The sequence below is a fragment of the Amblyomma mixtum genome, chromosome 9 (genome assembly GCF_055824585.1).
Source record: "Amblyomma mixtum isolate Tamu chromosome 9, ASM5582458v1, whole genome shotgun sequence".
In the NCBI taxonomy this organism is placed as follows: Eukaryota; Metazoa; Arthropoda; class Arachnida; order Ixodida; family Ixodidae; genus Amblyomma; species Amblyomma mixtum.
In genome coordinates, this window is record NC_143020.1 from 19,300,554 (window position 1) to 19,317,572 (window position 17,019).

The 17,019-nt window shown below is 44.9% G+C and overlaps 1 protein-coding gene across 3 annotated transcripts in view; it reads left to right on the top strand.

The window, feature by feature from the left end:
- LOC149328433 (uncharacterized) overlaps positions 1 to 17,019 on the top strand; it is a 98,511-nt gene that overhangs the window by 66,461 nt on the left and 15,031 nt on the right. For all 3 annotated transcript variants that reach the window (XM_089561986.1, XM_089561987.1, XM_089561988.1), the window contains exons 4-7: positions 1,881 to 2,049; positions 4,045 to 4,365; positions 9,944 to 10,067; positions 14,539 to 14,769. In XM_089561986.1, the coding sequence (XP_089418112.1) occupies positions 1,881 to 2,049; positions 4,045 to 4,365; positions 9,944 to 10,067; positions 14,539 to 14,769 (845 nt within the window). The remainder of the gene's footprint in view (positions 1 to 1,880; positions 2,050 to 4,044; positions 4,366 to 9,943; positions 10,068 to 14,538; positions 14,770 to 17,019) is intronic.

A 17,019-nucleotide genomic window follows, 5' to 3' on the forward strand; every position in this document is an offset into this window, starting at 1 on the left:
GGATTCTCTTGTCCCAGTGTTTCTAGAGCCATTGTTTCTTGCAACACTGTTTTGTCCTATGATGTCACCACGCTTGTACTTGCGAGTTTGGCCTGTGGCGGCGATACCTATATTTTGGTTCTTGCTCTTTTCTACGTTACAAGAGCTTTGTTGTCAGTATGAGTGGCGTTTTTGTAATCAGGAGCTGGTATTCTGTCAATACAAGCCAACTTCGATTTCTCCTCAGTGTCCTTTTAAGGACGTCTTTTGTTTGCGTAAAGCAGCAGCATTGATACGATACTTCAATTGCTTGGTAGCCAATTTTACCACAGCCAACCGTGGTGGCACAGTGGTTATGGCTGTCAGCTTCCGACCTGAAAGACGCGGGTTCGATCCCGGTCGGGGTGGTCGAATTTCGATGGAGGCTAAATTCTAGAGGCCCGTGTACTGTGTGATGTCAGTGCACGTTAAAGAACCCCAGGTGGTCGAAATTTTCAGAACCCTTCACTGCGGCATCACTCATAGCCTGAATCGCTTTGGGATGTTGAACCCCGATAAACAAATTTTAGCACATCCGGACAGCTATACATCCCAACAGTCCAAAGCTTAATTGTGCTTTGAAAATTCTTATCATGCTTTTAATCTGTTACGGTACTAGGTCAAGTTATACTTGTCTAAAGTGCTGCAAATATTCGTCATCCATGACATGAGGAAACGTAAATCACTCGTGGAATTAGCATGCATGCGCTGAATGACTGATAATTAGATTTTGCTCATTTTGTTTTGGTTTTAGTTTCAGCATCCTAACGGTGGCGATGACAGCAAGCTGTTCCGTACACCTCTTGTACAGTCCAGCTGCTACGGTAGAGCACCATTTCCTAAGCCTCTGATCTTGAAAGGAAGAAACAGCTCGAAGAAACGCGGACACACGAAGAAATGACACACACGAGTGCTGCCCAGTCAAGAAAAACCATTGAGATTTCCAATTGGAACCAGTTGATTTTTGGGCACCATTGGAACCAATTGGCTAGAAACCATTTGGAAAGACCAATTGGTTCCAGTTGGCTTTTGAGCCAATTGGTCCCTAGTGGTTTTTTTTTGACTGGGTAGCGCCAATCAACATTTTTCTACGGAATTGAAATTAACATGCTTTTATGAAAATCAAAGCCAACAGACACACATACATCACACACAAGCAACACTGCACATTCAGGCACTATAGTAGCATACATTAGCTCAATATGTACATCCAGAGAACACACTTCTGCTTCAACTTATATACCCAATTTATTAGGCTCTCATGCTGCGGCCGGTGGTGCTTGCCCACTGAGCGCAGTTATTTAATTTAATTTCAGCTCCAGTGGTGGTGTAGGTGATGAGTACAATTTATTAGGCTACTAAGCTGCTGATAGCTCTTATTGTAAGTACCATATTAGTTATACCTTTTTCGTCAAACATGCAAACATTCACTGGATAAATTGGGTGCAGTTCGGCGGACCAATTGGATGCAATGGGTAAGATCAATTGGGCTCACCAATTGGAAACCCAAATGGTCCAATTGGATAGTCCATTTGGACCATCCAATTGGAACCAATTGGAAACCCGAACGGTCCAATTGGATAGTCCATTTGGATCGTCCAATTGGAACACCATTCCAATTGGAACCAATTGGAAACTGAACTCGTCCAATTGGAACCCATTTGAAATCCGATTGGTTCCAATGGTTTTTTTTGACTGGGTGCTCAGATCGTTTCTTCGTGTGTCTGTGTTTCTTCACGCTGTTTCTTCTTTTTAAATGCATTGCCGACTAGCCCGGAATCTTGCTCTTCTGAAGTCCGATCTTGCCTGCTCCTTTTCCCCCTGTGGTGCGTCTGAATAAGTGGCGATGCTCTCTGGCGCAGGTGAGCGTGTGTGAGCTGCTCCCTTCGGATGGACGCCAGCAGCGGGTGGACCAGGTCGTGGTGTACGACCAGGGGTCGTGGGCAGTCCCCATGGGCGAGGACTCCTTCCTGGCCGTGCTGCTTGCCAAGCTGGCCAGGGCCTTTCCGGGTCGGGTGTCCCTGCTCGCAGGTAGGCATTGCTGCTGCCCCTGGCCATGTTGCTATCGAGCTATTCAGACAGTTAAGCCAGTCATGTAGCTTTAGTTTTAAACCAATTTGGCCTCTGTAGATACAAACTTGTATGCTTGCATGCACAAGAAATGGAGTTAGAGAGAGCAAGACCAATTCCTAAAGTCAGGTAGATCTGCATTGGATTGTCTTGGTTATACTGGCCACTCAGCATATGCTTCTCCCTGTATGCATATACTGAAAGTATGCAAGTACTGAAGTACTGTATGCAAGTACTTTGGCAGAATTGAAAATCAGTTTTTGAACATGTGCATTGGTGATGGAGGTAGTATGCAAGTACTTTGGCAGAATTGAAAATCAGTTTTTGAACATGTGCATTGGTGATGGAGGTAGGGAAGATCTGTTGTAATCTGTGCAATGCAAAAGCTGTGTGCCGAAATTATGCTATTTAAAAATTTCTTATAATACTGCGGTCTTTGTTACAAAATCTTGCCCAGATGGGTATGCCTAATAGAAAAGTTAGCTAATATTGGAAGCGACAAACAGAATTTCGAGGCGTTTTGCAAAACAAGTGGCAAATATTTATGAAATATAAAAACTTACAAAGATACAGATGCAACACAGAGCTACAATGCAGTGCAAAGGTGTCAGAAATTAAAGATGCGTTTCAAACAATTCCAGTGAACTTTGTGTTCCTGCATCATTGCTAACATGATGCAAAACTTTATGCTATGTGAAACTTTGTATCTGTATGCTCCCACCTGCTTGGTCTTCCGAGGCTGCAGTATCTCCCAAATAAGTAAATTATTCCATAGGGAGATTAGAACATTTAAAAGAGTTAAAGAGGCCTTTGAACGCAAATCAGGCACGCGGTTTCTATTCTCTGTATGCAAAGTATGAGACACTGTGATACCTGAATGGCCAAGGAGATCACCGAAATTTTAGCATTTAATATTTTAATCTGCTCAAGAAGTATCTTTTCAGGCTGACGGTGTCGAAATGTAGCGATGGTTTTTGGCAACAGGCGCAAGGTGGCAGCCTGACTGGTGCTGCCTTTCTGATTGGTTAGTTGTCTAGCTCGAACTTAATTTTACATCATGGTAGTGGATACAAAATACGATGTCACTGAATGTTGTAAGCTTTTCGCATGACAAAGGAACTGAAAGGGATCAGTTAAAGCGAACAAAACCTGATAGCAGTAATGCTAGGAGCGACACCTCCAGTTTCGCTTCAGTCTACATCGCGGAGGAGAGTAGCTGTTGTTCAAACCAACGTGCTTCGCACTCCTGGTACTGTAAAGGGAGCAAAGAAAAAAAGAAACAATCTGTGACCGGAAAAGTGAAGGGAAAAGCAGAATAGTAGATGGGGTGGGGGCACCGATGAAAAAGCCAAAGGGGTTACGATGAAACATTGGGGGGCACCTTCTGCTTTGCTGGGCACTCTTGCTCTTTCTGCGAGGTGCACGGAAAACGACAGCGCTGTCAAGATGCGCGACCGTGGGCTCCCCTGGTCAAGCAGCAATTGCTCGCAGGCTTTCGCTGCGTGTGTGCAAGGCATGGTTCTGAAAGGCAGCGCCTAATCTTGGCAGCGGGAAACAGTGGTTTTTTATTTTGCGCATTTAATGGTTTTACTACGAAATTGTGTTTGCATTGTATTCAGAGGAGTACGTTATAATGGTTGATATATTAATAATGCGTTGACCTTTGTCTAACTGAAGAAAGAATTTTAAATGGCACATGGAGCTTCTCATAGCGACTGGAAGGAAACTGCTCTGACTACAGAGATCAGTGATTTATGTGCGGCTGTGTTCATTATGATAAACTGCACTGCTTTATTTCGGGCTGTTGCTAATCAAGCACAGTTAATTCTAATGAAGGGATTCCAGATTATGATCGCATTTTCTAACAAAGGACAGAATAGAAGTATGAAGTATATATGTGTAACACTCTGAGTGGTGCCCTGGCCTTTACATTTGGCTGCTCACGGTGATGTGCAGGCGGCCTGTTGGAGTTCTCGGGCAACCACCGGGTGCTGTGCGAGGAGGGTGGTTCACGGGGCCCACTGACGTCCCTGTCGCAGCCGTGCCTGAGTGCGGCGGGGCCAACGCGCATCCTGCCCTTCCTCTTCCTGGGCTCGCAGCGCGACGCCCAAGACTACGAGCTGCTGGCTGCGCACAACATCTGCTACGAGCTCAACGTTAGCACTTCGTGCCCCAAGCCGGACTTCATCCCGGACTCCCACTTCCTGCGCATCCCCGTCAACGACAGCCACGCCGATAAGCTGCGGCCCCACTTTGCCCGGGCCTGCCGCTTCCTCGGTGGGCACTCCCTTCTTTCGTCTTTGGAGCGAGAGAGCTGTTTCTGGGACATCTTTAGCATTTGATTAATTCTGCCTAGCATGAGATGACACTGCACATGACGTCCCCCCAGTGCCAACACTGACATCCAAGGGATGTCTCTGCAAAATCGTGCAAGGACATGTGGATATCCCATCTCCCCAGTGACAACACTGACAACCAAGGAATGTCCCTGCAAAATCTTGAAAGGACATGTGGATATCCCCAGGAAGAGCAGAGAAACTCCCGCGGACATCCCTCGCGTATCGTTTTGGCCGCATTTTCTGTATTCAAGGGAGGTGCATAGGAAGTCTCTGAGGGTTTTCGTAGGCCTTTTGCTGCTCTTTAATGGTAGCTTGCACTATTGTACTTGACAATTTAAGTGCAGTGTCACTGCATATGCACCTTTTCTTTATTGATTGGTTTTTACTTTCAAACATTCATTACAGAGGTACAGATGCATCAACATCTGGATCCCTGGCTAGAAGCTCATATGGTGCAGGCATGTTGGGCTAATGTTCCAGTTATTTTAGTAAAGTAGCATATTTACCACGTTTAAGTGGTGGTCAAAGGGCGAAGGGGAGGATGGGTGGTCACATCATTGCCCCACTCTGGGGTACCATCCAGTGTGAGGGTGCCCCCCTCCAACTATCATCATCACTGGATGCCACTCAGCCGGCAAATGGGCCATAACTGTCTGTGCTGCAGACTTATTTTGTTGTAGTCGGTCGCAGTAGTCAGTCGCATGAAACATCTGAAGGTATGAGGGGACATGCATGCTCCATCTGAAGGTAGCTATACCAGGCGGCTGGGTCACAAAACAGTGCTGGAGAAACTTTTCTTAAAACTTGCATCCATAAACTTTTGCTGCCGATAGTAGCTGATATCTATCAAAAAGAACTGTACCATGAGGCAAGACAATATTTACCTCTGTGTATATCATTCACGTCTTCTCCAATAAAAATTTAGTCTTACATTTATCTTACATTTAGCAGACCTAAAATAGAATACGCATGCTCAGTCTGGGATCCCCATGAAGCTAATCTTTCTGACACCCTCGAAGCTGTACAAAATCGCGCTGCCAGGTTTATTTTCTTGGACTACTCCTATCATTCCATTGTCACTACACTCAAATCACGGGTTAACCTTACTAATCTTGAAAAGCGACACTGCATCTTCAGGCTGTGCCTTTTTCACAAGTTCTACCATACGCCGCTCAATGTTTCAGCAATCTTACCAGTTCATCGACAATCAAGTCGCACCAACCATCCTAAAGCCGTCTATCCGCCCCCAGCACAGACCATAGCCCATCTTCGTTCGTTTTTTGTTCAGACCGCTCGGGACTGGATAAAACTGCCTGTCGACGCTGTGCACCACTCCGACCCACGTTCCTTCAAGACTGCCATCGAACCACTCTTCACTTGAACAGTATGCCCATCCCTCATGTAATATCCCATACACCACTCTTCACTTGAACATTATGCCCATCCCTCATGTAATACCCCATACACCACTCTTCACTTGAACATTATGCCCATCCCTCATGTAATACCCCATACACCACTCTTCACTTGAACATTAAGCCCATCCCTCATGTAATACCCCATACACCACTCTTCACTTGAACATTATGCCCATCCCTCATGTAATACCCCATACACCACTCTTCACTTGAACATTAAGCCCATCCCTCATGTAATACCCCATACACCACTCTTCACTTGAACATTATGCCCATCCCTCATGTAATACCCTATACACCACTCTTCACTTGAACATTATGCCCATTCCTCATGTTGTACCCCATACACCACTCTTCACTTGAACATTATGCCCATCCCTCATGTAGTACCCCATACACCACTCTTCACTTGAACATTATGCCCATCCCTCATGTAATACCCCATACCAAGGGGCATTTGAGATACTAATAATAAATAAAAATAATAATATAGTCGCTTATTTCGCACTCTTCCCAATGGAACCTTGCATATGTGCCCAATTGTTCACATTAATCTATGAAAAGCACAAGGAAAGGTAATGTGAGGTGGGAAATGTACACTGGATGCTCCATGATATGTCTTTCGTCAAAAGTACATTACCGATTGCAAATGTAATTCGAGCGTCTTCTGTGCTGTGTGGTGGCTGAGCTCCGATCATACCTGCAGAGCAGTTTTAGACAGCGAAGTATGCTGCTGTCCTTAAGGGGGGACACTAGTCTTAGACCTATTTTCCTTCTTTTTAGTCCAATCCTAACGAAACTGTGCCACCTTGCTCAGTTTTTTATACTGATTCCAGCAATGAAATCTTCTTTCTCACAAATTAGTCGGTTCCAAAGATAATTAATTTTAATTAGTCATTCATTAGTACCTCGGTGCAAAAAAACTGCTCAATAAAAACTCATTTTTAATCCATGGCTACATAGTATGGTGACTAAAGAGTGCAATAAGCAAAACCATTTTTTCATTTTACCTTCATTAGTAATTTTACAGCACTTGGAATATCAATATTCAAGGCGAGAATGTAATGCATCGATAACCTTTGGGAGATTATAAATTTTTGAAGTATGATTGAACAAATCTGCTTCGATTATTGCACACACTGTGCCTTCAGCTTCCCTTAGAAAACAATATGACATCTCTATCCGTCCTAGATATTGAGATATCAACATACTAAGACAGCCAGATGTCCAAAACTTTCATGCCATTAAATTGTCTGCTGCTGCATAAATTCAGCTCGCACGATGATTTGAATTGAATATTATGGTCAATATGTTGATTTCTTGAAGGAAAAAATTGGTGCAGTTGGAAAATATTTGCTGTAGATTCCACAAATGTCACTTTTTGAAAACCAATTTTTTTGTCATTTTTTGTCTCAAAGACCAGTGACCCCCCTTAACTACAACAATCTTCCCATGCAGTCGAGGCAGCAGTTGTTGGACATTTAGGAAATTATGTACAGGCAATGCTCGATAATTCACTCTGATTTTATTCAGTTACGCATAGTTTGAATTGGGGGAGCATTTTTGATGTGCTTGAATTTGACAGGACCAAAACTGCATTTGGAATGAACCAGTTGTTAAGATTAATCAGGTATGAATAAGAAAGAAAGGAATGTAAAACGAACCGAAGAAAGGTGTGATGGAGAGAAACCTTTGTGACACCTTCGGTTGAACTTTTTTACATTCTTTTCTTTTTAGTTCACATTAAGATCGCATGACTTTGTGTCAAAATGTTAATGTAATTGAATCCCCTGCACTGTGGCAAAAGGTGTGCGTAAGATATCCACAGTTTAAAACTGCTACATCATTGCATGTAATAAAGTCTGAGTGCAAAAGAATGTAGAATGAAGCTTGAGGAAATAAGCTTCAAGAGATAGAAGCAAGCAGTGGAAGATCTGTCCATTGTGTAACAACTGTTACTTTCTTTTTTGACAGTTTGAACTGATAGTTGTATCATGCCTCACATTTTCAAACAATAGCTGAAAGGAGTATGGACACCTAATTTTGGTGCCAGGTTTTATTCTCCACAATGATGTGGAAGGCACTACTATGCATGAATCGCCATGCGGTATTCGCCTGCAACCGCTAAATAATTTATAATCGAATTTTTTTGTCATGCTGCTTCGATTTAAACAGCCGAACAATGGCTATGACGTCAAGGTGTGGTGATATGTCACGTGAGGCATAGAAAAACATCGACACCCAGTCAAAAAAAACCATTGAGATTTCCAATTGGAACCAGTTGATTTTTGCGCACCATTGGAACCAATTGGCTAGAAACCAATTGGAAAGACCAATTGGTTCCAGTTGGCTTATGAGCCAATTGGTTCCAATGGTGTCTGAAAACCAATTGGTCCCAATGGTTTTTTTGACTGGGTAGTGCCAATCAACATTTTTTTACGGAATTGAAATTAACATGCTTTTATGGAAATCAAAGCCAACAGACACACATACATCACACACAAGCAACACTGCACATTCAGGCACTAGTAGCATACATTAGCTCAATATGTACATCCAGAGAACACACTTGTGCTCCAACCTATATAACCAATTTATTAGGCTCTCATGCTGGGGCCGATGGTGCTTGCCCACTGAGCGCAGTTATTTAATTTAATTTCAGCTCCAGTGGTGGTGTAAGTGATGAGTACAATTTATTAGGCTAAGCTGCTGATAGCTCTTATTGTAAGTACCATATTAGTTCTACCTTTTTCGTCAAACATGCAAACATTCATTGGATAAATTGGGTGCAGTTCGGCGGACTAATTGGATGCAATGGGTAAGATCAATTGGGCTCACCAATTTGAAACCCAAATGGTCCAATTGGATAGTCCATTTGGACCATCCAATTGGAACACCATTCCAATTGGAACCAATTGGAAACTGAACTCGTCCAATTGGAACCCATTGGAAATCCAATTGGTTCCAATGGTTTTTTTTGACTGGGCATAATCACTGCATCATTGTTTTAAATCACTACAGTGCTAAAGCCAGCATTCCTCAGTGCCAGAATGACAATGAATATAGAAGCAGCGATTATATTGGAGTTTTTGCGTGCCTCGCGTGACCTCTAACCAAACTGTGACGTAACAGTCATCAGTTGGCTGTTGGAACCGAAACTGAGACAGCACAAGAAAGAAATTTTATTATGAGTTATCTATTTGTCGTAGGAAACTACCATGTGGTAATAAATGTATACAGTCAAGTCCACTTGTAACAATACTGATTATAACAATATATCGGATATAACAATGGTCGGTCATGGCACCATCAGCTTTGCCATCTGTTCTATGGTAAAATAAACTGCTTATAGCAATGCTGTCAAGGCACATTATTGGTTATAACAATTAAATCTGGTAATTGAGTGTCAAACATTACAGAAAAAGAAAAGAAATGCTACAACCACACCAGCAAAACCATGCTTACAACACAAAAGTGTGCATGTGTGGGGCCAACCAATGGACTAAGCTGGCGCAGCATCGCCCCGAAAGCAAAAGAGGCAGGCGTCATCGCGTCAGGAGAGCTGCTGCATTGCTGCATTGGATACGCACGCCATGCGTATTCCTAATCAGTCAGTGCAGCGCGCGTGCATGCAGCCAGCGCGGTTTCTCTCTTGTCAGCTGTCACCGCACCCTTGGTTCTGCATGCTTCTTGAATTTCCCATAAGAATAGCTTCCAAAAAGCCGGCTTGATTCCTGTGACGTGGAGGTGCGCAAAGCTCCCGGTGGTGCAGTGATGGCGGTGCTTTGGTAATCGGTGAACATTGTTCCGGTTCCCTGAAGTTCGATTTAACGAGCTTTTACAGGCATTAGAACAATCAAACCCCTCTGGGCATTTACTGTCAATAAATGCTCTGAAGTTTGTCATCCTTTCTTTTTTTTTTCGGCACAACCCTGTTATAACAATTATTGGTTATAACAATGGTATTTCCATGGCACTTGAATATTGTTATAAGTGGGCTTGACTGTATAATAATGCCTTTTGCAATCATTGCAAAGAAGAAAACACGCACCCACAAGTTGGGCATCCTTTGATGGTCGGGTGCTCTCCCCATTGCAGACAAGGTTCGTGAGTCCAGTGGATGCGTGCTGGTCCACTGCCTGGCGGGTGTCTCCCGGTCTCCAACGGTGGCCATTGCCTACGTCATGCGCCACCTGGGTCTCTCCTCGGACGACGCCTACAGGTGGGCAGGGGTTCACTTGTGGACAGTCTCCTCTTTGGCGAGTGTCATGGATTAAGTGGAGTTGCTGCAGATGTTGAATGTCTCGCTGATCAGGCAGCACTTGAGGGAACTGTCTGAGGAGGAGCAGTAAAAGGAAACTGTGCAGGGTGCTGTTTAGGATCAGACCCGCCTCTGTGGCTTAGTCTTTGTGGCGTTGACCTTGGGTTGACCTTGGGCGTTGACCTTGCGCTGTTGAGCCCAAGGTCACAGGGTCAAATTCCACTCAGAGCAACCTGACATCGAGGCAAAATGCAAACATTATAGCATGTTTGAGAACTCTAGGTGGTCAAAACAATCCAGTGCCTTCCATTGTGGTGTCGCTTATAAGCCTGTGTGCAGCTTTGGAACATTAAGCCTGCTGTTTAGGGTCAGACCCGTCTTGGTGGCTGTCTTTGTGGTGTTGACCTGGGGCGTTGACCTTGCGCTGTTGAGCCCAAGGTCACAGGGTCAAATTCCACTCAGAGCAACCTGACATCGAGGCAAAATGCAAACATTATAGCATGTTGGAGAACTCTAGGTGGTCAAAACAATTCAGTGCCTTCCATTGTGGTGTCGCTTATGAGCCGGTGTGCAGCTTTGGAACATTAAGCCTGCTGTTTAGGGTCAGACCCGTCTTGGTGGCTGTCTTTGTGGTGTTGACCTTGGGTTGACCTTGGGCTGTTTAGTCCTAGGTCACAGGATCAAATCTTACTCAGAGCAACCACATTTCGAGGCAAAATGCAAACAATGTAGCATGTTGGAGAACTCTAGGTGGTCAGAAATAATCCAGTGCCTTCCATTGTGGTGTCGCTTATAAGCCTGTGAGTAGCTTTGGAACGTTAAGCCCAACTTACTAGGTTTTGAGGGTGCCATGGAGTGAACTGTTGACAGAGCCATGGAGGAAAACCACCGAGGAAGTTTAGTGAACCGTTGAAAGTGAAGTGTTAGAGCTGTTGAGGGAACTGTTTGGGCAATGGATTAAATAGCTGTGCAGGGAACTGGTGTAGTTCTTCGTTGATGCATAAAAAAAAAGCGGTGATAACAGGTAGTCACTGGAAAAGTGCATGATTCAAACCTCCTAGTTTTTAAAAAATGTAGCTGTTGAATGAGGCGCAAAACCACATGCTGGCAATTGCAATTTGTAAAAATGTTGATTAGCCCTTCTTGGCACAGGGTCTGAGCAGCTCCTTTTCTAAAGGTTGCAAAATTCAGTCCCCATTTTCATTGTCCTTTGTGCAAAAGAAACAATGCGCAACACATCCAGTTCGTCGATGCCAATGATGAAATTAGCCGAGATCTCGTCCATGCCATTTCTGGATGCTTCGCCCCCTTGCAACAATGCACTGTGGGAAAAACCGCCGCGGTGGCAGACTGTCTAGGTGCTTCGGGCTACATTCTCGAGACCGGTTCCTATCGTGTGTAAGCGCATTGTTGTAGTTCTCGGATTCTTCGCTCGCTTGCCCGTACGTACTGCAAAGAATCTTTTCTCTTCTCTCTTGGTTGCCCCCACGGGAACGTCGTGCTCATTTGTTAGCATTTTTTTTTTTTGAGGATGCATTGTCCCTTCTTTGCGCATACACACTGCAAAGAAGCCACCACAGCGGGCGACTCCCTCTGCATTTCATCTCTTCCTGTTACGTGCCCCCACTTTCTACCCGCTTTTGTGTTCGCAGTTGGTCACTGAATGATTTATGCAGCCAGAATTTGTCCACAATTTCAACATGGTTCCCAGGAAATCTTGTTATCCGGGAACACATTGTTACATGGCAGCGAGCTGGTGAATGAAATGTGATGACGGATGGTGATATGATTTAAGGGTGGACACTGGTCTTGAAAAGAAAATTTTATTAATTTAGTCATAGTTATTAAATTTTCAGGGCACATGTATTTTTGTGCGCTGATTCTAGGTATGTCATTTAATTTCATGTAAAACAATTCCTTGAGCACTTATGCACATTTTATGCAACTATTTTGCGGAGAGTTTTGAAGAAAATTTGCTGCAGGAAACTCGCTGAGATGTATGCCATTGGGTTCTCTTGACACCAAGGAATACAATAAGGGTAAAATTATAATCCTGGCTCTCATAGAACTCGACTAATAGGGTACTGAAGCTGCCACTTCAGAAACAGGAATACACACTTTCCTTCTCATTTCTGAAGCGACAACTTCAAAACTCTATAACTTAAGTTCTATGATAGGCAGGAAGACATTTTCACCCTTATTGTATTCCTTGGTGTCAAGAGAACATAATGGCATACATTTCAGCGAGTTTCCTGCAGCAAATTTTCTTCAAAACTCTCCACAAAATACTAGCATAAAAAGTGCATAAGTGCTCAAGGAATTGTTTTACATGAAATTAAATGACATATTTAGAATCAGCACACAAAAATACATATTCCCTGAATATTTCATAACTGACTTCATTAATAAAAATTTTTTTTTCAAGACCAGTGTCCCCCCTTAATGGCTGCCGGCTTAGCATGAACACTCAGTCCTGCGCCACTGGCCACTTCATCTTCTAGTCTGTGGCATGACTCTGGACCAACAAGCAATCGTCTCGATCGCAAACAATCGCGAACCAGAAGAATGGCACCGCTGACAAGATCGGGACGGGACGATGGGCAAGTCAGAATGGTTGGACAGAGAAGCGAAGATGAAGGGCTTGCCACCATGATGAAAGAAATGAGCGGATGAAGCCCGGTCCGTGAGGACTGCAGAGCACCTGGTTGCCAGAAGCCAACGGCCAAGGTCATCCAACGGTAGGAGCATGGAGATGCTGCGTTCTGACATGTGGGTAGTGAATGGGCGAAGGGTCAGGTGGTGACGACCTCAGGTCAGCAGCGTTGTAATCATCTCCTTGTGTCTTCTGGTCAGAGCTGGGTGACAGGGCAGAAGAGGAGAGTGGTGAAGTGAAGTCTCATCATCATCATCATCATCATCATTTATTAACCCTTAAGGGTTCCATGGGGACATTACATAAGGGGGGGGGGGGATACAAGTGTCCGACGGTCATACATAAGAAAAGGCAAAAAAAAAGAACAAGAAGAGAGAAAAAAGAATAAAAACTAGAAAGAAAGCTAGACAAAGGAAAACAGTAAACAAATTATGAAGTCAATCAAAGACAATGTGAGAAACAAGAAAAATAGTAAATACATTAATGTAGTCAATCAAAAACAATGTGAAAAAAACATACAGAAATACACACCTCAGTAAAACAACGCGTCCAATAAAGCGATCGTTTTGTAGCACATCGCAGCTGATACATGGTCATCTGGCTAGCTGGGGCAGTGCAGGGAGGTGCGAAATTGTGAGCACTTCTCCGAAGACCTCGGCGGATGACAGGCTTCAAAGCTACAGAACCGGGACGACAACGAATGCCAGCGCCTCCAACAAATAATCTGTAGCGGCAAGCCAATGAATGAGATGTGTTGACAGATGGCATGGCATCATTTAACAGCTGCTGGCCAAGCACAAATGTTGAGTCATGTGCCACTGCCTGTTTCTTCTTCTTTTAGTCGCCGCGGTGGCTCAGTGGTTATGGTGCTCGGCTGCTGACCCGAAAGACGCGGGTTCAGTCCCGGCCGCGGCGGCTGAATTTCTTTTGAGGAGAAATTCTAGAGGCCCATGCACTGTGCGATGTCAGTGCACGTTAAAGAACCCCAGGTGGTTGAAATTTCCGGAGCCCTCCACTACGGCGTCTCTCATAGCCTTAGTCGCTTTGGGACGTTAAACCCCATAAACTAAACTAACTAACTATCTTCTTTTAGTTCATGTCAGTATGAACCGGAATCAAAATGGTAACTCAATGGGGCTACTTTTATTGTCTGCAGTTTTAAACTTATCAACCGGATATGCATCAATGATGTTCTGCTGTGCTTGTTGGGAGCCACTTGGCTGATTGTTCAAACAGAGAGGGAGAGCTATTCATAGAAAGGAGGAGAGCTCTTAACAAGACGGGAATCGATTTAGAGAGCTGTGGCATGGGCCATAACAACTGGTTGGTTGGTTGGCTGGTTGGTTGCGACTGAGAGAAGGATGAAAAGGAAAAGTGCACGGGCCTGCCGACTGGCTCCTGCCGAGCCACCACCGCTGCCACGTGCAGATAGAGGAGAGTTCAAAGATAAGAGGATAGAGTAAAAGAGAGAGTAAAGACACGCGTTGCAACAACCGCGTCCGCCGGAACGGACGCTGGCTGAAAAAAGATACACGGCTGCAGCCTGAAGGCTGCGAGCCCCATGGGCCATAGCACTTGCTTGAACATGCTTTCAGTACAGTGCATCATCTTGTCTGTCCAAACTCTCGCCAGACTAAAGGGAACCTGGCATAATGTTTTGTCCTCTACGGATGACCGATCCATTCTGCGAATTTATAGCGCATGTAGAGGGTGGGTACAGCTGCAGCAGTCGTGTGTGCATCTGGATGCAGCAGCTGTTGCCTTTGTTGGTGCGTACAGGTACGTCAAGGCCAAGCGGCCCAGCATCTCGCCCAACTTCAACTTTCTGGGCCAGCTGCTGGAGTATGAGCGGGAGCTGCGCGGGGAGGCGATCCATCGGACAGGGGGTGCCGCGAGTGCCCCGCTCCCCGAAGAGCGGCCCCCTGGTGGCCGCTGCCCGGAGGAGCCCCGAGAGCAGCCCCGCGAGGGGGAGCGGCCGCCCCCACTCCTCAGGCCTGCCGCCGACCCACGGTCAGTTTTCATCTCGCCTTTTTGTAGCGCCATAAATGTTTTGTGATATTGAGAAGCATCTGTTTAACCCTTTCACTACCAGGTTTTTTTACTCACATCTGCACACACCTTGCCGGGTTTTTTTTGCATATTAGTTTCCTGGAAATTTTTTGCTAGTAACGCACTAAAATGCTCTGCAGGACATGTAGACATGTTTATTCAGGATAATCTTATCGATATTAGTTGTAATGAATCAAATCTTCCAGCACCAATCTGGCCTGTCGGATTTCTTCTTCTTACGCGGATTTTTCGGTGGCAGGGGGACTTCATCACTGACATCACTCGACAAGGCACTTAGGTGGGCTCCTTCCTCGTTCTCATTATCATTGGACTCCGAATTCACAAGCAATTTTGAATTTTTTCGTCCGTCAAAGCGCGGACGAGTGTGGCACATAGCCTCGTGGCTGCTGTGCGCAGACCAAAACGAAGTGACTCGGATGTGGAGACATGGGCGCCATCTGTTGTTTAAAATTTACCCTACGAAATCTATGAATTTACGGAGTCTCTCCATAGGTGGCAGTACATGTTTCCATAGTTTTCTTTTACATGAGTATTATCGGGAGCGACAGGGGGTGAGTTGAAAAGCCAAAACAAGTTAACTTAGGAGCGGCAGGGTGTGTGCATATGTGGTAGCCCGAGTTATCTCGGGAGTGGCAGATTAAGGGTTAAGAGGCAGGTATGGGTCTTATGGCTCTGCAGCTGGGTTTTTGGGTGCATTCAAAAGGCGAACGTGGGAAATGTTGAAGCAGTTGCAGTATTCGTAGTGTACAGGGTGCCCCTGGGAGTAGGTGCGCTTGGAAACTGGGTATGAGCAGCATCGAATGTGTCACACACCCTATGCGATTAGTGTCGCACCTGTCATGTTTTTTATCTGGCACAGTAGCGAATATATATTACTGCACCTTTTATGCGTAGCATATTGCAATCACTCAGTTCAGCCCTCGGGCGTGGCCGGGCAGCCACCAAACCATGTGGGAGAAAAAAGAAAAAGGAAAAAAAAGAAAAAGAAAGGACGGCTGAGCATGGTGGCGGTTGCCACCGCCCCGTTTCAAAGGGGCGCTCCTATCCATCCATCCATCCATCCATCCATCCATACGTCACGGAGGAAAAGCTGCTGAGAAAATCGAGTGCCGCCAAGCAATACCTCGCGCAAAAAGACCGCGCAATATGCAACACATTCTTGGCTTAACCAAGCTAAGCCTGGGCATCTTTTTTTTTTCTGTTCCTTGTTTGTGTGTTTCAGCAATAAAAAGTTCTTGACTCAACAGTCACAACTGTCACAACAGCAATAACTGTTTTGCTGGGTGACACACGCACATGTAACGTATGTCAAGGAAGAAGCAAACTGGTGGATGCTGTGGTCTTCAAACAGAGCCAGCATTGTTGGTGGCTTCCCAGGGCAAGGAGCGCTTTCCCGTGTCCTCTACTCTTATTTGAGCTTAAGTCCTTATCACACTCATCCCTTAGGGTGTGCTGTCAGCAACATATGAACCAAGTCACGCGGATTTTCGTCTTTCCCTACTGCAGGAAAACAAGCAATTTCAAGGTGGTGTGTGTAAAAAGTTTATTCTGCTGCTTTATTGCAGCAGATCACGCTGTAGAGAGTACTGCCATCTTTTAAATGACAGAAAAAAAAAACATGATATGTATAGCTTTTAAAGAAAAGAAAATCTTTCCACATGGCCTTTGACTATTGCAGTCTACAAACTAGGCCTTTTAAACTGCAGGGGACAAGGAAAAAAGCAGATTGCTGAAACTAAAGCCCTGGAGCCAAATCTCACAACAGCCCTGCCTGCACGCCATCTATTACAGCATAGCTAATATATATTACCCTTTCATGCGAAACACAGCTTGCCGAGTTCATACATGACTTACTCGAATCCATGGACCCTCAAGTAGATGCCATATTCCTCGATTACTCTAAAGCATTCGATCGCGTCCCCCATAACTGCTTACTTCAAAAGCTTTCATTGCTAGGAATTCCCGCCAACCTTATCCGCTGGATTGAAAATTTTCTTTCAGGACGCAATCAGTTCACTTCCGCAAACGGTAGCCACTCACCCTTCACCAGCGTAACATCAGGGGTCCCTCAAGGCGCCGGACTGTCACCACTTCCGTTCCTCATTGACATTAATGATCTCCCTTGTAACATAAACTCTAATCTACGGCTTTTTGCAGATGATTGCGTCATATACAGGGTTATTGAGGCGA